At 35.2% G+C, this 22635-nt stretch overlaps 1 protein-coding gene across 10 annotated transcripts in view; it reads left to right on the top strand.

The window, feature by feature from the left end:
• The window catches only part of LOC112693404 (potassium voltage-gated channel protein Shaker), a 169012-nt gene that overhangs the window by 131842 nt on the left and 14535 nt on the right, over positions 1-22635 (top strand). For 8 of the 10 annotated variants that reach the window (XR_003149472.1, XM_025568447.1, XM_025568446.1 and 5 more), the window contains 3 exons: positions 553-712; positions 10944-11209; positions 19099-19745. Coding sequence is in view for 9 of the 10 variants with exons in the window: in XM_025568447.1 (XP_025424232.1) it covers positions 553-712; positions 10944-11209; positions 19099-19745 (1073 nt within the window). In the remaining variant the exon portion in view is untranslated. The remainder of the gene's footprint in view (positions 1-552; positions 713-10943; positions 11210-19098; positions 19746-22635) is intronic. The other 2 variants (XM_025568448.1, XM_025568452.1) reach the window with 1 other exon arrangement.

The following is a 22635-nucleotide window of genomic DNA, read 5'->3' as shown; positions in this document are numbered from 1 at the left end:
CGTTGCGAAATCATTTTTTACGCGTTTGTCGTCCAAAAACGTATTATGAAATGTCGTTGAATGGTCTCGTTTGTGTGATTTTCGCGCGCGCCGAGCCGCGGCTGGTCGTATGAATTTCAACGGGTCCGGTGCCGATGGCGGTACACTATTATCGTATAATAATAACTGCTCATCGGGCAATCGCGATTTGTTCTATTTCGCTAAATCGACGATCGACGATTTATTCCAAGTGGCGCCGGATGCATGAGCCGCGAACAAATATTACGTCCGCGATACGCGTTATTGTTGCTCGACGCGTAAGACCGCCCATTCGTTTCGAGCGGAAATTTACGTGGCTATGCGTTTCGAAATTTTAAGGCGCAAGGTTTGTCATGGCTCGAACCGATTACAAACCATAAATATACGTTCGTACGCACGCGCGTTGGCTCCATCGAGTTTCGGTACAATCCGTAAGTCCTTACGAAAATGCAGCAGCAGCTCTCGCTGGGACCCAAACGCACGCATTATGTATAGTAGTGATTTTTGATAAAACATTATACTACACTTTTATAGGTCGCTGCCGAAACTCAGTACCCAAGACGAAGACGGCTGTGGTCCAGGGGCAAGTCTTGGCACAGGCCTCACACACGGTCATCCTCAACACTGTTCGGGGAGCTCAACATTCGAACCGATACCGCACGATCACGACTTTTGCGAAAGAGTTACAATCAACGTGAGTTATTAAACAATAATAATTCTATCCGCGTACGCATTATTTTTGTTCGACTGCAATAACGTCACATACGTAAAAAAAAATGTATTATTACGTATTATTGCTCCGTCGTGATGGGTGCACGACGAATACACGAATTACACGGTCGCCTATAATTGTGGGTGTGCTTGTACGGGTGCGTATAGATTGGTTTCGTTATCCGACGCGTGACACGCATTACACTTGTCGAAAAACTCAAACACACACTCGTGTCATTCGTAAAACGCGTGTATACATTACATAACCGTTCAAACATGTCTATGTGTTTTTTTTTATACGTTTATATAATTCCACGGGTTCGATATAATAAACATGTTGTGCTGCGTAACGTTCCGTTTGTTGACTTTGTGTATCTTTAAATCTATTACGACCAATACACGATATATACAAACGCAATTTCTTCGCTGCTCGTGACGTTTCAATCTAGTGGTGTACATCGAGCTTCCTGTTGACTTTGCGAAACGTAAAATCGATGAGCAGGACGGTCATTGAAAACGAGCTTTTATCCGTACGATTTACATAGAAATTACAAGATTTTGAAGGGTTGATTTAGGTTTACACAACTTTCGAGGGATCAACTGTATAAGGTGTCGGGCTGATGTTGTCAACACGACGAAATTACAAGAGGCTTTTACAAAAACGCCTCGGCGTGGCTCGAAACGGACCAAAGAGGATCAGTTGCCCGTCAAATTTAATTCGAAACTAATTTGACATGAGTTCCGATATATCGTGGCCTGGAACGGAAAAGCCCATTTATAACTTCTCTTTCTGCATATCTTTCACGCTATCGGTTTTCGTCTAGACCGGATTAGCCTTTTTAAATGGTCTCTTTACGCTTTCATAAAATTATAATTACAATCGATTGATATCGTTTAAAGTGTACTTCAAACACGATGCTCATAAAATTATAATAAAAAAGCTGTAATTGAGTGCACGTTATCGGAGAATTTTCATTTTTTTCAAGCACCTGGTCATTTATATAGCCGTTAAAAAATGTTAGAACCTGTCATCATAAAAACTAAAGGGGAGAAAACGCCGAGGGTTAGTACATTGTTGTATGGGGTAGAGTATTATAGAGTACACTATATACTACACACACACACTTATATATACATATAATTTACTATTATATACATAATATATAATACATAGTACGTATTATTATATCCAAAAATGTATCTTATATAATACGTGGGTACGTAATATATTTCACGTTTTTAGATTTAAGTTTATTATAATTTAAATAAAGTTTCCGTATTCTAATAGATATAATTCTTTCATTATTACATAGTACTAGAAATTTATCCATGCCATGCACTTTTATAACGGTCGAAAAAAAAACTGCACATTAAAAAGTTGAAGCGTCGAATTAAAACTTTTCTCAGGAATTTATAAGCAGTCAATAATGTTTTTTTTTTCGAGTTCACGAAGAAAACCTGAAAACCCGTGTCATTATTTTAAGTATTTTGGATTAAATAACACACTTTTTTCGGGATTTTCGTATACTTTGTCCACTTTTTTTTTTTTTTTATATTCTTTTCTCTTCTCCGCTAAACCACTTCTGGCCGTGCGATCGCGCGTGTTTTTACTTTATCGTCGTATACATCCCATCGTTCCTTTTGAAAACGATTCGAGAACGAACGGACGACATGTTCATATGATATGTTTAGTATTGATTTAACGTTTGCATCAGTTTGCAAAACGAACGGAGAAAAAAGAAAGCGAATTTCATTGCGGGTCCACGGACGGCGACCTCGGTAGAACGGAATGGGCGTGTATGAAGTCCGCGACACCCACGTTATGGGCCCGAAGTCGAGAGAAACAATATTTGTACCGAGCGCAGCGGTACCGGAGAGGACCTCGACCACTCGTTTATTTTCTTATTATATAATAGTTTCTCTCTGATCCTATGATCAACCGAATACGTTATTCACTCTGATCGCAGACTGCGCTGATGACAAGGCTATATTTAAGATATATACTTATTATACCTATTATGCCTATTGAGTATAGATTTTATATTAAAAATATTTTTTTGTTAGCAGTCATGCAGTTTGCTGCAACTCAATTCTTCCCTATTCTCCGATTTTATCTTCATTAGTCTGTAGTTTGACTCGTTTACATCCCTCATTATTTGTTGTTAGTAATCTAGAAGAGGTCTACCAACTACATTATTTCCATAATTCAGCTCAATAAGCTGTTATGTCTTAATGTATGTTCTATTAGTTTAATTCTTCTTTTCTTCAAAGTTATTATGAAATATCTTCGTTTTTCAACTCTATTAAACACTTATTCGTTTGTCATATGTTCTTTCCAGCTAAACTTATTTTCTGCACCCTTCTCCAATACCATGTTTCAAATAGTAATAATCTTTTTTCTTTTGCTTTAGCAATCATCCAAGTTTACTACTATACAGCATCACACTTCACATGTATGTTTTAATGAATTTCTTTCCAATGTTAATATATCGATGCTTTTGTAGGTGAATAGGTTCTTTTTCTTATTGAATGCACATTTTGCCTGACTTATTCCACTTACTATTTCTTTTTTATATGTACTATCTGCCATTATTAAACTTCCTAGATGTTTATATTCCGTACTCCATGCAATGATTCGTTATCATTACAAAAATAAATCATACAAAAAAATATCGCTGAGATTGAATAGAATAATTGTTAATTTTTTTTTTCGGTTATCTTGGAACTTGTTTTTACGAGACTTGATTGTTATGTAACGTGTGATAGCAATCGTTAAACATCTTCTTCTTCTCGCATGCGTCATATTCGGTTCTCGATGTGAATAATATAATATAATATTACACGTATGCTCAGCCGACAATAATATAAAATATCCTACGGTGCAGGCACACAGTTTCCAGTTTTCAGCCAGCAACTGCATTGCAAATATAAAATATTGTTGAAATTACATCTATGGGTCTTTTAAAATTGGATGGGACCGGTAACTCTTGTTTGCAGCAAGTCCGTTTCGTTCGACGGAAATAAATTATACGCAAACGTGCATACGTCACGACCCATAATCGAATATTCGACTAGACGATATTTTATAAATGATGTACATAATATTTACGTGTAGGGCCCATATCGTCGATGTGCATAATATATCAAAATGGTTTCTATTTCGTATGAATCTGCTATACCATAGGCAATATATGTGCGTGTATGTGTGTAACACGTCATACGCATATTACAGGGTGGTGCACCCCGTGTTTTCCATGGCCTCTCAGTACGAGCCAAAATGAAAAACCGTACCGGCCACGACTCGCTTTGTATACGATGTAAACAATTATGTTGTTGCACTCGCGTCAAATCGATCTATTACAATAACATTAATCAAACAGACGAACAATAAGAATGTCACGTGCGTATGTGTATTTTTTTTTCCGAGACGTTTATATAATATATACATAATATGATAAAATGCGCGTTTCTTCATTAATTTTGCAGTGACGTTTGCGAGACGTCACATAAATCAACCGCGAATTAAATTCGGTTTACGTTTAAATGTAGTTGTGCTTGATTAAAAAAAAAATAGAAATACTCAACCTCGGTTTACCTTGAGCGATAAAAAGTAATACATTAAAACGCACGTGTATACGATGCATATAATAGGCGTTGAGGGTTGTTACAATGTTATTGTAACGCATAAATTGTGTATTTAAAGGAGATGCTTAAAACACAGCGGCTCGGCACACATTGTGTTCGATCGGTGGTGCAACGCACGTAAGTCGAAACGCCTACGGACGAAGATAACGAGCGTACTTGCGTTAACGAAATTTTCAAAACGTTTGTTTTTTATTGGAACGCACACAAAATTGTTCACCGTGCGTGCAGAACGAGTCTTCTTGCGTGCAAATACTACCTATGATATTGCAAACGTAAAAAAAAATATGTAAAAAAAAAAGAAATACCTTTTTATTATTATAGTTGTGTGCCGGAGCGCACCCGATAGAAGTGAAATTTGTGTTCCGTTTTGGGACGTGACAGGGATCTATGCAATGGTGTTTTTTAGGTCGGGACCATTAGGGCAACCAATTTGATTGCAATAGGTAAATTAACAATCGTATCCTTGTCAAAACCATAGTGCATTTCGTCTATTATAATAAAATCAATTATGCTACGATTTTTTCTACGCTTTTATACCATTTGTTCCTAGAACGACCAAATCGTTGTTGACATGAATAAGTAACGCCCGGGACGATTACTGGTCTTCACACTGTATCTCATAAATTTGATTCACGCAACCGCACCTATAGAAGTTTCACTTCGATCATATGCCATTAATTAATCAATTTGTTTCACGAATCACAAAACACGTCGTGTTGTCGTGAAATTTTTTTTCTTCTTTCGCATTTTAAATAAAATGGTTAGGTACTTAAGCCAATTATAAGCATTTAATATTATAATTACTCGCACACATTTAACAGTATTGTTTTGTTTTTTAGTGTTGTACATAAAAAAAAAAAATAAAAAAAACAACCCCGTTAACATTCAACCTTATACACTCGTAATATTATACCGATGGAGTGACGGTGATAATTAAAATTACTATACGTTCTTCGTCCGTGCGTAATCGTAATAACCGAAATTGTCGAGTGCACGTTTTATAACTGTGTGTGTGTATAAGTGTAAAGTATTATTTTTTTATGAACATTTAAATTATTAATTCGTTTATATTTTGCTCTCTCTTTTTCGCTCTCTCTCTCTTTATCTATCTATATCTCTCTAGACCCACTGATCTACGGCAGCAGCTTGAGTTGCAATAAGAACGCTAGGAATCAATCATATCATTCGATCATTGGAAATGAAGACGGCATACAATACGCTTTAACGGTTATTTCGTTACGGTCGCATGTATACCGGTATTTTTTCAGGTCAGATTTCGATGGCCATCAACACATGAAATTGATTTATAATATTTTTAATTTCGTCAAAACGTATCCGAGTATTGTAGCTAGGGCTATTACCGAAGCGTATTGAACGGTCGCTGTTGGTTAACGACACTTTTTCCCCCCGCTACCGCCACCAATTTCGGTTGTAGAATAAATATTACCTCTGACCAAACACATTCACACGCGCATGTTGTATTAATCAAATTAAGAATTCCGTGCTCGTATAAATTCTGACGATTTTCCCAACTGTACGGTCGAATGTATATAACACGGATTTATGCGTTTCACGTAGAATTAACAATAATCGTTTCCTACCAAAGATACATGGCGCATCTAAACTGCTCAGTCGTCAAACTGCTCTTCACTGCTCGTCGAATAAATTCGTATATTAGATGAATTTTTTTTTTTATGAAACGTTTATACTAGTAATGTATATGTTGCACCGAATTAGTGAAGTTGTTATGCATGAAAATTACCGACTCCATGAAATCAGCAAATTCACTTATTCGGCGTAATATAATATGCAATCAGAACTAATTGTTTAAACGATTTCCTTACATAAACAAACTTGAATAGAAGACAAAAGCTCCATAATTAATTTGACACAAACTTATAATAGTGAAATGTATATTATAATATATAATGAATATGATTAGGGGTTTCCGTTATGCTTACATCTGCAGCAGATGAACGTCAAATATAATATTTTGGACATACTCTCAGTGGACCGCGAAATTCTTCCAATAAGTTTTTAATTTATTCGTTTATCCACCCGATGACTTGACTTTTGCTGTTCAATTCTGATCGAAAAACAAACTGAGTGGTGGCAAGTCTTCCTTACGTTTGCTACATACGTGCTCGTTGTTTATGTACAACATAAGTATGTGTTTTTTTTTCTTAACGCAACGACCGTTGACTTTTATTCAAACTCTTTACGTGATCTCCATTGAGTGATCATACGAACGCTGTTATGTTTACATTAGCTATTTAAAACATAAATTCCTTTTTCACTGCGTAATTTTAATAATTATTCATTTTACAAACGCAACATTCCAACAAGTCATGTTATTATTTCATATTTTTACATCACTTGACAAATTTAACAATTTAATGAAAATAGTTTTGAATTTATAAGTTCGTAGTATTTATACCCAAAGAAAACAAGATTTATTGAATTTCACTATAAATTCTTGTTTGTCATAAATACTATATTATTTTTTCGTGAATTTTATCAAATATTATTTGTATGCCGACCAAAAGTAGAAATTTGATCAGAAAAATGTTAATAAGTATAAATTTTCTGTTATTCGTACAGTAGTTCGATGGTTATTTTAGTCCCTTATCGAAGTTATAAGAATTACATTTCGCGTCCAGCGTTTGCATTTGGGTAGGGGTCAGTTCAAATCCCCGAACGATATAAGTTTTTTAGTTAAGGCTTGCCAATTTGTTTCGATTTATTTTATTTTCGTTGTTTGGAAAAGTACGAGGAACAAGTTCACAAACATGTCATTCGGCGAATCCAGTGGTGAATTTCTTTTTGAACACGGAAACTGTTATTTACACCTAGAACGTTTGAACTACGTTTCATTATTTTGCGACACCATTATCTGTAAAATGTGTATTTATTATATTACGCATGCAGTATGCGCGTTCCATTCGTTTCTAAACTTCTCTTTATTACACATATTGCCCCTATCGGGTAGTGTTATATTGTATTTTTCCGTACTCTTATTATTATACTCATGCGATTCGAAAGGATAATATATTCCACTGCGATATTTATGAGAATAGGAAAAAAACAGTTACAGAAATGTATCGCGATCGGTCATTGCTCGCGTTTTTATAGTCTCAGCCAATGACAGTAATGTCTTCAGCATTTTTCATAGCACAGTAGAACACAAAAGTGTTCAAAAAGAGCGTGGAAGAAAAATACCGTTATTACATTAAAGTACCTATTGTATTCATTGTTTTAAATTTTCTATTCATTATTTCGTTGTTAATGCTTGGATTGATCATTCGTTTTAATTATACTCCACTGCACGGCTACTGTGTAATAATTGTGACTTGACTCCATGTCCTAATGTCACAACACTAATTACTGTACATCGCAGTACCAACTATTTTTAATTATTAATGGCGCGAAGCTTTCTAAGGCTTACAAACATATAGCGAGTTTTGATTTGAAACAGCTATTATATAAATCAGCTCCCTGGACATATGTTTAATGTGATTGCGTTGCACTAATTAAAATTTATATATATAATGCAGCTTCGATGGTACGTGTGTGTGTGTGTGTGTGTGTGTGTGTGTGTGTGTTGATTTGTATGTGAGTTTTTTGACAAAAGTGATTTGCATACAAGAACTGTATACGGAAAATAACAATAAAAACGAATTAACCAACATGTAATACGTGAAACCTACAGTGTTTTGTCTAACAATTATGGACACGAAAAAAATATACTCTATACCACTTTTTAACGTGAAATTTCTTGTTGACCTTTCGACATTATACAACCTTTATGTATGAGAAACTATATTATCTCGTCGAAACTTCATTTTCATATTTTACGACGATTCATGCTACGTCGTGCACCACGCGTTCCTTGAAACAATATTGCCTATAGCGGTTGAACATTCATCCCAGTGGTGGTCGTTACTAGAACCTTCGCTTGACAGGTCTTGTCTCTTTAGAAATCTCAACGAGGTTAGTACCCTAGAGCATGGTGAAAACTTGTAGGTTATTTATTATTTCAGACGACTCTGCGGTTAAATTAATGATTCTCTAATGGTTTATAACGCGCGTCATCCTTTCGTGGGATTAATAACCCCTCTCATGGAGTTCGCGTAAACGCTTAATCGTATAAAACATGTTTTTATTTGTTAGAATCGGGTATATTATGACCGTATTCTTCCGTCGAGTTTTGATTCACAAACGTTCGATCGTGTCTGACGAACAAATGTCGAAGAAACACGCACTGATTCATACCTTTTAAATCTTTTTAGGCATAATGCCGGTAAAAAGCGAGTGATATAGAAACATACCGGCACCTAAGATTAAGTATTTGATTGTGTTATAGAACCGCAACAGTCATGTATTGTTTCCGTGATATATAATTAATCTCTGTGAACACTAGACTCATAATATTTATCATAAGTCGGCAGTGATATATTGTTAAATTAGTACTAAAGCAAATAAATATCGCATGCAGTTATTTTAATACGTGTTTTGTATTCTGTTTTATTAGTTACTATAATATGCATTTACGGTGACAAAACGGATAACATAAAATATGCAAGATGCCTCATTATACCTATTCCAAATCTTTTTAAAGCGTTTTATTATTTCCCATTAATACATTAGTGTATTTTGTTATGTTATACTCGGTAGTGTAATAATGCATTAATAAACGTTTACCTTCTATTACCACTGTAATAACGTTAATCCATTATACTAATGTGTGACTAATTATGGTCATAAGCTGAATTAAGTTATATAGCTATTAATATGTTATTATTTTTTATTCGCTAGAAAAAAATAAAACATGTAGGATCATTTCGTTGGAGATAATTATCATAAAAGATTATCGATTAATTGCAATAGTTCTTCTCTCTCTACCTGAACCTCAGGAACAGTTTTGCGTGAAATATAAATAACTCTATTAAAACGGGTGTGTTTGTCTAACCCTGAACGTGAATGATACGCAATGAAACATGTCTAAAATACATATACTATAACGATTTTAGAATACATTTTCAACCATTTTACAATCCGTGATAAGCAAAAATATTATCTTACATTATTTTAAAAAAATTAATAAAAGGATTAATTTGTTTCACGTTTTCGGACGTACTTGGAGAAATTATCACGCAAAGCATATAATATATACTCTTTCCCCAGAGTGTGGTTTGCTCGGTTTCTTATCATTTTCGTAACAGACGATATTAAAAAAACATTTAAATAAAACAATACATTAATTTAGATTACATCTGATAATGGTTTAATTTGACGAAAAACACGACGTAGTCTCGTTCAGATGGTATTCATAAACAGCCGCACATATCGGATGCGTATAATATTTGACGGTCTATAATGCGCTACAGCCGATTGATACGTAACAGTATAATATATTAATTAATACGGTTTTTAAAACACCTAACCCTGTTGAACGTTAAAAACTATAGACACGAAAACCAGTAAACGATATGGTATGTTATTTTCGAATAAACAGAATTCAATTTCAGTCCACTTCGACCTACGCGTATATATTTCAAGGATGATCGCTTCCGAGAACCGAACCGAGTCATTTGCATTTTTTATGTCGTTGGGCGCACGTGCCATGCGCACGGTTCGATTGGCTCACGTTGCACAAGGGATTCTCGTACGTAGCTCTTGGTTTCAGTGGTTATTGAAGCCTAATCCAAAATAAACGATTCACGCCCGCACAAAATATGTTATCCGGAAACTTACGATACGGACACTACGTTTTTGAAATTAATTACGTACCGTGATTATTGTAATGTTTGCTTCGGCGTGTGCATGCAAAATATATGTACATATACTGTGCGATGTATTCGGTAAGCCCCAGTAGTGAAACGTATAAAACAGATAAATGACGTTCGAATACGTATTTTCACCTACTTTATTAGACGAAAATCGCATTATCGCGTTGTACTTTCTTCGCATATTTCCATAATCCCGTGCGAGATGGTGACGGCAGCCCCTTGGTAGTTCATCAAAACCAGTCTCGGGCGGATACCCGTTCGTATTAAAAAAAAAAGAAACGCCAACGCTTCTTGGATGGGAGAAGGGGGTAGACGTACGCGTCAAGTGCAATCTAGTCTGCAGAGGTGTACGCAATCGCCAACAATTTTAAATACCTAACTGCGTACGAAACGTGAAGTACCGTTTGGTCCCTAGAAGTGCGGTCGGCCACTGATTTCACTGTTACCAATACGTATATTATCCGTTTCGTTTCATAACACCTGTTGTGCGCGCTTAACACGATTTCACATTATCTCTACACGCTTTTGACATGGACCGAACGTTGAACGGTCGATGCGAAATTACGTACGGACATTGCGTTTCACAAGCGTAAGAGTGAGCAACTTTGGTCGGGTTCGACTCGTACGGCAGGCGCGTACGCAGGTTGAAACCAATTCCTAACCGTGAATCTGAAATCGCCTCAGAGACGTCGTGTTCGCTCCTTATCGGCTGCGTATCCAACTGCTACAAGTTGTCGACAAAATTTTTTGATCGTTTTCTGATGATCGCGTGTCTTTCAGGTGAGCGGTATGAGGTTCGAGACGCAACTGCGGACGTTGAACCAGTTCCCGGACACGCTGCTGGGCGACCCGTGCCGGCGGATGCGGTACTTTGACCCGCTGCGCAACGAGTATTTCTTCGACAGGAACCGGCCGACGTTTGACGCCATACTGTATTATTACCAGAGCGGCGGCCGTCTGAGGAGACCGACCACGGTGCCGTTGGACGTGTTCTCCGAGGAGATTAAGTTCTACGAGCTCGGCGAACTGGCCACCAACAAATTCAGGTGAGCGGTCGGAAATCCGTGTGCGCCCTACCGTTGGCTCTGTTCACTCGAACATTTTATTTTAACGTGAACTTTAGCTTTAGATTATCACTAATTGTCATCGGTCCATGTCCTTCATTGTCTTTCATTATTTGTTGTTTTTTTTTTTTTTTTTTTTAATTATAATTTTGTGTTTTGCCGAAAACATATGCTACTATAATAATAGGGGTGTTTCCACTTCCCCTAACGGAAACCAAGATATGCATTTTGTAGTCCCTACATGGTCTCGTAATCGTGTCTTCTCGTGTACGTCCACTCTTTCGGTACCTACGCTCAATGATATGATATTCCAAACGTTCTCTTCAACTGAACGTTTGGTACCCGATTCTCAATAACTATTTAGATCGTAATATGCAATCCGGTCGCAGAAATATTTACAAACCTTTTGGGGTTCTTTCCGAAAACAATACTATAAACAATAAAAAACAGTATTGGTGCCGCTGTTACCGCATTCGTTGTAGGTAAATTTTTCTCACCGAACGTTGTCCGATCAGAGCCATCCGAGAAAACGAAATATCTGGGAGTGCAGCTTTCTCACTGATAACTGGTACTTTAGCCGTTTGGTAGAGAATGCTCCACATAGAGCATTGTGTGTCCACCAAAAATTATCATATATCGGGACGCATTGTAAACATCTAAGCAAGCGTACATTTATCCCTTTCGTGATTTCTGTGTACACGCTCATCATATATTACGTACATGACACACTCGAAATCCGTTTATCGTCACACATATACATGCCTGTCCCTTTGGTCATACGAAAAATTCGGGTCGAATAAGCGCATAATGTATGCATGGCAGCGAAAGAAAAGAACAACCATGAAGCGGCTACTATTGCGCGAAAAAGGTTCATGCTATATTATAACCCGAAGGCTTAACCCCAATAGAATCGGCGCCCCTATCCTTTAGGACTTTAACACTTTCATTCCATTATTTTTTTTCCATAACTGAACATTTTTATGTCTTGAACTTTGCGCACGCGTACGTGTATGTCATGTTAACGCATCCTCCTATTGGAAATCGTAAACTACGTGATTTTACGAAGCCCAGATCAAACCCAACCATAATGACGCACAATCTCAGAAATACGTCCGCATCTTTTGACATGGGAAACATATCGTACAAGCATCCTGATCTAATGCACTATGCAATGTAGTCAATTAATGCGTATTAACCTAAATCTATAGTAACACAAACAACACTATCAATAACATATGAAAAAATTAAATCTATAATTTCATCGATAATTGATGAAATTATAGATTTAATTTTATTAAATATTTTTTTATTTAATTATTGTCTCGTTAAATTTGTCACTGAATTTGGTATAAATTATTTAACTCGTTCTATAGGTACGATTAAAAAATGTATAATTTTAATCAAATGTGCTGTTCTTGAAATCATCAAAACTCTGTAAATATAGGTAGTTGGGTATGCAAGCTACGTCGTTTTTCGCTTTATAGGACTTTGCTTGTATTTACACAAAAACGTGTCTTAGAGCCATGTATTATTTCAAAACATTCCCATTTCCAGTCTTGAGTTCCTAGTGCCAAAATATGTAATATACGTTGAGACTAAATTAATTTATTCCCAAAAAAGCTATTGGCTTACAGGAACAGTTTTAATAATACTTTATGTTCTAATAAATTATTCCAACTCAAATTATACTTTTTTAATTTTTATTAATAAAAAAATAGATGTACACTAAACTCATGTCAAATATAATTTTTCTGTATTCTTGAAGTATAATTTTTTCTAATAGTACTTATCTATGGAAAAAAATTTTACTAAATCGACGGTTTTCCTCATGGTTTGCGAAAATAACTAAAATTATAAAATATGATAATTATGATAATAGTATCGAAAAAATTCAATTGTAAATTTTTAAAATCGGTTTCATCGTATCAAAATATTAAAATAAAATATTTTATTCTGTAGTTATTATTTTAACTAACATTATCGAGTAAGAAGTTTAATAACGCAATTAGTATTCAAAGATAAAAACATTTATTTTTGATAGTCACGATATTGAGAACAAATTAATTTTTTTGACAATTTGGAACAATAAATATTAGATAAATCAGTAACCAGATGGTTTGCTACGATCGGGCTATGATGGTTGATGAATCCGTTCAATTTCACTTCAAACGGTATTTTTATTACAATATTTATGTTCCGATAAATTATTAGAATCGTCACCCATGTATAGCACATAGACGACAAATGCGTTTCTATTGTTTTTTTCTCGTTTTGCCTGGCCTACATGACAATTAAATTTCAAAAAATCGCGCTTCTCTATAATATTATAAGTGATGTTTGTTAGGGGCGATGGAAAGCGAGGTCGTTGAGAGAAAAAAATTACTTCACTCGTAGCGAGTGGGGTCCCGGTGAAAATACTTCCGTGTTCCGGTGTAACGACTTCCGTCATTCGCCCTTCATTTCGAAAGTCCCGGACGATATGTACCGTATACCACTACCGTTGTCATCGCTATCAATCGATATACTTGTCGCGAGCACGTCGTAACAAAATCCCGGTTGAAAATTATGTTTTTTTTTTTTTTTATATACCTCTTTATTTTTTCTTGAATTGTTGGACTACTCGTTTTCTCGAGAAAAAAAATCTTTGGGTCCACAGGGACAGCATATTTCTCCGGAAACACGACAATAACAGCTGCCGCAGTAGTAGTTACTAGTTTCAGTAATAATAGCAGTAGTAGAGAGAATGAGCAGTATTGTTGTGGTAGTAGTAACTACCACTACCGTCGCGACGGTGGTAGTGTGGATACGAATGGCGGTCGGGATTTCGCCTTTGGGCAAACGAGTTAAAACGGCAACAATGTAAATGGCTTACGTGGGTGCAGCGCACACAGAGGATGAGCCTATATCTAGCGGTAGGACGGGGCGATCAATACGACCTGAATTTCACCGTCGTTCCCTACTCTACTCTAAAAATTCGTGCATCTCCGTCATCGTGGAGTAAATTCCGAATTTGTTTTATTTCGCATTTCGGCATAATTACCGCACTAACAGGACTAAATTGCCGCTGCTGTCACTTAAGACACGATCATTTTTTCGAACCGGCTTTTATCCGATTTTTTTTCTCCCGTACATTTCCCGTCCGCATTTTACTTGTCAAATCGCTTTCCGCCCGTCGATAAACAGCTCTTTCACACGATACCACAGTTTCGGTATGTGACATTCCGACGGTGGAGGGGGTGCGAGCAACGTTTTATGTATTATCAAACTCTTTAACAGGGTTGACTGTTCTGAGGTGTTAATAGGAGCGCAATATCGTCCCGGTTTCCCACCAACCGATGACCCATCATAAAAAAATTACATAATTCAATAACCACCAGGAGTGTAGTTTAACCATGCACATATCAGGTACCTATTGTGTTGATTTTCATTTTAACGGACTTGTATTCGCGTTTTTGGAGGAAAATGTTTTTGATTTTTTTATTTTTTTTACCGGTACGGTCGAGTGGCCTAACCCTTGATCGAACGCGTTTCCGTGGTATAATTGCACAGCAGATCGAAATAAAAAAAAAAAAACCATCCTCACCCCGTTTATCATCTCCTGAAAGAGATACCTAGTTACATACCGTCGGTACAGAACGGATTCTTTCGAGTTCGTTATTTACCGTCACGGACCTTTTTGTCACAGGTCCAATGTTGTTCATTATCGTCATTGATTTCTGATTATACCGTAACCGACACCGAATCGAAGTTCATTTTCTTTCGTGCTGCCGATTCATTCATAGAGGAAACATCAGATGATATCTTGCACAGCGTTACGTAACACCATTACCGTTGCGCTATCGTTAGCCGTCCGTACGCGAATCGACACGGCGCTCGAGTTAGGCAAAATAGCTACGCGCCTACTCGCGGTCACGCGTCACCGTATGGTCTGCAGCGCACGGCACACGATCATGCTCGTCTTTTTTTCTCGGCGGTCATGTAAGGACAGTTGTATTCAACACCGACACCACGGATTATGCATTACGATGCGCTCGCGTAAGGATATTGATAAATGAATAAAAATCTAAAATGTAAATATATGCTATACGCATTACGTATATTTTGCCGAACGCTTTTTTATTTCCATCAACAATTTTTTATTTTTTTTTTTATCATTACAACCGCCGTTCGGAGATTAAATTTCTCCGGTCTCGAAAAAATGTATACTTATTCGGCTTACCGAACTTGTTCACATTATAAGAGCGTAATACCGTTATCCATTCGTTTGACCACTGACCAGCCATTGAACGTTTTTGATTTTAATTTCTCCAGACGGAACGATTTCGCGCAGAATACGCACTAATGTACCTACGTGCACGTGCGTGAGTTTGTGGTTCTTGTGCGAGAAGTGCTTTTTAAAACATTACTTTGTAACCGAATACCGGATTTTATAATATTATAAAATAACTATAGTGTTATATATTATTTATATTATTGACCGTACTGAGACTGTTGGAACAATCGCTGGTGACAATGATTTCGTAGACGGATTTAGAATCTTTCAATAGTTCAATTTTTCGTTTGTTTACCGTTATGAGCAGTTTTTAAATGTTATTGAAATAAAATGTATGCGCTAAAAAATTCGCAAATCGATTTTCGAAATCCTTATCAGATAACATCGTAGCTGCAGTGAATGAAAACCCTTAACGATATACACGCCTATTGCATTACAAATGATTAACCACACTCATGTTACCATCGGAATGTTTAACGTTGAATTCAGATTAGGTTGGACAACCTTAATGCTATGCACCGTGTGCATACAATAGTGCGATTTGTCATGGTAATATATTAGTTATTAACAGGACTTGGATTTGTATGCAATAAATATTGTAAAATATGCATTTTATTCACAAAATATCAAGGCTGGCAAGTTAATGATATTTATTAACTCAGTTAAGTTAAATTAATTGAGTTCATATTCAATTGAATTAACGATAAAGTTAATTCAAATGCAAATTACATCAACTAAAATAAAAAAATTCGTTGACTTAACTTCAATTAATAAGTTGAATAATTAAAAAAATATAAATATTTACATTAAGCGCTGCTACGTGATATATATATATAAATATTAATAATTTACTACAGATTTTAACTAACATTAATGATTATGAAAATACATAAAAATCTTATTTAAGAATATTTTCTATTTAACCCTAATTAAAGTAGAAATAAATACATTTCTTAATTGGGAATTCAAATTTTAGATTTAAGGTTATTTTCTTATTTTTGAATGGGTTTTATTTATCAATTGTTTTTCATAAAAATCACATATGATAAATTTAATAAAAAAAACATTTTTAATATTCAATAGCATTATAAAAACTAAAAATAATTACGTCAGCTAAAAGTGTAACTATAAAATTATACAGACAATAAATGTCTACAGTAGATACATAACGTTAAAATAAAAATATAATATTATTTAACTTTATTAAAATCAAAATAAATTAATTGATTCTTTTCAAAATGTTGATCAGCTATTGAATTTCTTATCTTATTCAGTAATATTTTATAATATCATCAATTATTGTATGAAACTAAAACTTTTTTCAACGTCATATAATATAGTTGGCGCATATTTAAATGAAGAAATTTTTCCTGGTGTTAAACTATAACTGAAATTGTTTTCGGTGAATTTTCCTTTTAGTTATACTTTATTTATTGATTAAAGAGTTTTAAATCCTTTAGGATTTTATGTAATACACTAATGCCTGACAAATTATATATCTTATTTTGGATTTTATATTAATACTTGTATACTTTTATTAATTATGTTTTTCTCTGTCGAACTATTCAATATTTTATTGCATATATATATACCATAGAATTGTGTTTATAAAATAAAATTTATGTTTGACAGAAATACTAAGTTATATAGGTACATTGATCAGTTTAATAATTACATCCTCACATACAATAAATACGATAATACCTACTAAATATGCAAAAACATGCAAAATAAAAATAACACCATTTTCATCAGAATAATATAAATTGTGGACATTACTCATTAAAATCCATTTGGACAGTAGCAACAAAAACATGCTGTTGCATACAAATCCTAGTCCAGCTAAGTAAGTTAATTTTTCTGGAATATTCGATGAAAACATCTTATAAACTGCAATATTTAGATTAATAATTTCGAAGTTTCGATATCATAATAATATTATGTGAAAAGGAAACAGCATACGACGATGACATGGTCATGCGTGGTCTAACTGTAAACGTATTTATCCATCAGTGGAAAAGTTTATATTGCCTAACCGTCGATTTGCGTAAAACGGTGACTATCTTGAAGTCAAAGACAGACGAACAATGGTTTCTTTCTTTCTCTGCGCTTTTGCGGCAAAAACCACACAATTCTTTTCACACATTAAACCACGTTGCATGATTATTTACATATACTCGTTTCTCTTCTTATTTATTTGCTCTTCTTGTCTGTGGCTTGATGTGTTCGTTTTTTTATCGCATAATTACGATTTAATGTAAACATTAAATGCACATAAAAAAATACAATAATGTAAACGAATCCAATATCATTATTTCCTTAACAGTATTAAAATACGTATACGTATTTTATTTTAATTTTATTTTTTTTTCATTATCTTGAGTTTATTTTCTGTCATTTATATTCAAACAATTTTCTTTGATAATAATTTAATATGCATTTTTTTTCTGTATTTATTGGAATTAATTATCTTAATAAAACTATTTTACAATAATACTTAAAAAAAAAAAAAACTGTCTGGAATGAAGAATTCGTAAAAAATATTTGATTATTTATTATTAAAAAGTATATTAATTCGTATTGGACATTTTAATTATTACTGTAGTTATTTTAAAATTATTAAAAAATGGTCCATATTGTAATAAAAAATGAAGAAATATTTTCAATAGAAAACAAATCGATAACGAATTTTTAAATTGCTATATACATATATATATATACAAGAATGAATTTTCTCCTTAGCTATTGTCACTGGAATGGATATTTTAATTTAATTCGGAAATGACGATTGATACTGAAATCAAATCAAAATAATATTTCGAAATTCAAATATAACTTTATATATATATACATAATATTATAATATACGTTTATATGTATTTATATGTTATACAAATACATATGAACGTATACTATAAAATCATTTATAAAATATGTATTATCAAGCCGATAAAAAACTCTGTGCAATATTCTTTATAAGTTGTACTTAAAGAGAGTACCGCTCATATAGTTATATTATCAACCAAGTTATTCAATAAAAAAAATACATTTTAGCAGTATAAAACGACGATGCTAACCTTTTAAAATGCATACAAAATAAAATAAAGAAAGCCTGTGAATTTTTCTTCTTCTCATAACTTATATATATATATATATATATAATGTATTTACTATACCTATTTTTATCCTTTTTTTCTGGATAACCAGTTATAATGCTTTTCGATTATAATTAATATAAAATACTTGTCTATAAAAATGTTTATCAACGCATGTTATATTGTACCCATTAGTGCTCTCATAAACGTCAATTTTAGAATACTATCAAAATTCTCATTGCAAACAAAATACCTTTATTTTATTTTTTGTCACTCGCCTATACGCGTATTTTTATATACGTCCGTGAGTAAACAACATTCGCTTTGTGTTTTCCTTTTGAAATCCAATGTACCACGTTTGAATCGGACCGTTTTCGTCATATAGATTATATATTGTGTATTAATATATAGTTAAAAAGGCAATGCGCCCATTCGGTTAACATTACAATATTTGATATAGTATTATTGGGATACAGCTGCTAATCGTTTCCATCGTTTTCCAGGGAAGAAGAGGGTTTTATAAAAGAAGAAGAAAAACCACTGCCAAAACCCGAGTTCCAACGGAAGGTGTGGCTGCTGTTCGAGTACCCGGAGAGCTCGCAAGCCGCCCGGGTGGTGGCCATCATATCCGTGTTCGTCATACTGCTGTCCATTGTGATATTTTGCCTGGAAACGTTGCCAGAGTTCAAACACTATAAGGTGTTCAACACGACGACGAATGGCACAAAAATCGAAGAAGACGAGGTGCCCGACATCACTGACCCATTCTTCCTGATCGAGACCATATGCATCGTGTGGTTCACGTTCGAGTTGTCCGTCCGTTTTCTCGCATGTCCCAACAAGTTGCACTTCTTCAAGGACGTGATGAACACGATTGACATAATCGCCATCATACCGTATTTCATCACGCTGGCCACGGTCATCGCGGAGGAGGAGGATCCCACGATGAACCTGCCCAAGGCGCCGCAGAATCCGCAGGACAAGAGCACCAACCAGGCCATGTCATTGGCTATACTCAGGGTCATCCGGCTCGTGAGGGTTTTCAGGATATTCAAATTGTCCCGACATTCCAAGGGATTGCAGATTCTCGGACGCACACTGAAAGCCTCCATGCGAGAACTGGGATTGCTCATTTTTTTCTTGTTTATCGGTAAGATACCATCGGACGACAACAATAAAACATTGTCAATCGTCCAGTCTTCTGTAGCGCGTCGCGGTTTCGGTCCCGTCCGGTATACGATATTATATATATATATATTACAGTACACGTCCCGTCGTCGTCCAAGTTGCTATTCACCGGAAAAAAACTAACTGTCTTACGGTATACTATGAATATTTAAGGCTTACACGCAAACGGTATCCAGTTACTAGGTATAATCAGCTACTCTGCGTGGATAGGTCAGGGAGATACGGGGAAGGATTCGCGTCTTATTGAATCGCTAGATTTGCGATACATCGACGACGGAAGGATTAAAAGAGTCACTACAACGTTTTTCCTCTACCACGCTACAATATTTTCTTTATTTTATCCTAACCCTAAAAACACGTCGTGAAACGAGGGGATACGCGCCTATCCCATTACTGGGTCTTAATCTGCCATCACCGTAAATTAATTTGAATATCGACTCAACTACCCCAAAATGTTTTTTCCCGTCGAGTATTAAATCTGATCGAGAGTCATCAATGCCGTCATTGAAAACACTATTACACGTAAAAACGATGTAAGTGCGTGCGAACAAAATGGGTCGGCAGTAGCAGCCTGTTTGTCTACGTGGAGAACAACTACGACGACGACGACGACGAGCTAAACTAAAATAATTGCAACATGCCGACGTGTCATTTTATCGATTGACACCCCTCCAAGAGGGGCGGCCTCGCCGGGCTGCTCAAACAACATCACGCAGCTACCTTTTCTCTTACTCGCTTTCTCTCTCTTCTTTCATTACTATCGAAGTTTCCTCCAAGCTCTCCGCGTGCGCGCTGTAACGGCGAACCTGAGTTCGTTTTTGATTAGATTTCCCAACCCTTGGCCCCGCGTGTGATAAGAGATATACTTTTTGTGACATTTTTTTCTTTATTTTATTACCGTATATATATATACACGTAGATCAAACAGCCGTACACGGTTTTCATTAACTTTGAGAAGTAGATAGTTGCCACTTAAAATTTACCGAGTTTTTTTGAAATACGATTCCGTGCGTTTGAATTACGTTTTATTTGGTTTTCTCGGCATACCAGAATTGATATTTCTTTCTTTTTTTCTACGAACCATCTAAAATTGCCTTTATCATCTAAAATCAATGGTTCGTTTTATAACGTACGAGCATTCAATTATTTTTGTGTTAAATCTAAAGTCGATTTCTAATTCGAACACACACGACATTGATGCGTGGATATGTAGCGAGTGTGTGCGTGTGTGTGTCAACTGTCATTAAGGTAGCACGCGATCAAGGAAGTAGTTTGCGGTTCGGTGAAAGTCAATGTCCAAATCAAGGGGGAATATATTTTTTTATTAGAAACGTATCGCAAGGGCTATAGCAAAAAGCACCTAAAACGTTGTTAATTTTTATCGACTTTATTCGAATAACATCAAATTGAAATAAATAACATAACATGTCGTGTTGTTATTGAATTATGCGTAAAGCTTTACGATAATAGTACGTCTTTTGGTTCACGTGAACTGAATAATATGTATATTATGCTATTTCGTAATATCGATGTTTAATAGTTTTTCCGTATACATTACAGCGAATACGTGCATTCACGAAAACTCTTACAACGAGCACATTAACCGCAATAAAATCTTCATAAAACGAACGGAGCGAAATTAAGTGTATTGTATACGTTACCGGAATTCGAATTATGATAATAACATTATTATGTCGGTGCACATGCGTTCGATGATTTTATTTTAATAAATCTTGTTTGTACGTAACAATCGATTTATTAATGATTGCTGCGTATCATAAACAATTATTGTACACGCATTTCGTCGATGATTGTTATTATCATTATGACGTCAGGTTAGACTCCTAGGGCTACACAAACCGTCGTCGTATAATTTCACGACATAAAAACGTAATCATAATACGTTAGATATTGTTTTTCCAATACGACTGCAAATTAAACTCGTATGATACGCGTTTAAAACTGAACGGTAGATTATAGCGGTACAACAAATATGAAATGCCCGTCGTTATTTGGTTCGCGCGACTACTGGTGGAATAAATTACCAACTTCCGCTGTTGCTTTTACGCTTCTTCTGATATTTTCGGTACGCAAACGCGCCATACTTTAACCTGTACGTCGTACATCATCGATGCGTACACGGGAGGGAGGGGGCGGACGATGCGCGATCACCGTCGGTGCAAGACCAAATTAATGACCAGAATTTTTATTCTACTTGTATTCCTCGACGGTTGACGTTCGATCGAGGCTTTTTTTTTTTTCTCATTTTTTACTTTAATTGCGTACACGCACACACGCACACATAGGTACATAAGATAATAATAATATGAACGTTTCGTCGTCGTCGTCCGTTCGAGAACGACGAGCCGTCCCGAACGCGCGCAATAGCTTATTATTATAGTTACCTTTCGAGTCCGCACGAACCATGGAAAGCGATCACCGAAACGATTAGCGTCTCCCTCTAGACCGGTTACGGTGATTTAGATCTGTTGTTTTCCGTGGCGAATGACGATAAGTTTTATTTTCCCAACCGTCAAAAAATGGCATATTATTACGTACCATATGTGATACTCGTACATAAATACATATATTACAATACATATATGGTTTAGCATAATATAGCGGTTATTGTTTTTAGTGAATTTTTGAAACTTGTATACATAAAATATATTATATACGTAGAGCGGTAATATTATTATTATAATCCATAGACGTAGTTGGTGCATACATCTATATTTATATATGTATACATAATCATATACATACATATTATATTTATGTATATGTTTTTTTTATTATTTTTACTATTATTATTATTATTATTATTATTATTATTATTATTATTATTATTA

The sequence above is a fragment of the Sipha flava genome, unplaced genomic scaffold, assembly GCF_003268045.1.
Source record: "Sipha flava isolate LNK unplaced genomic scaffold, YSA_version1 86_pilon_pilon, whole genome shotgun sequence".
NCBI classification, from domain to species: Eukaryota; Metazoa; Arthropoda; class Insecta; order Hemiptera; family Aphididae; genus Sipha; species Sipha flava.
The sequence above is the reverse complement of the archived record's forward strand: the minus strand, read 5'-3'. Positions and strand labels throughout refer to the sequence as shown.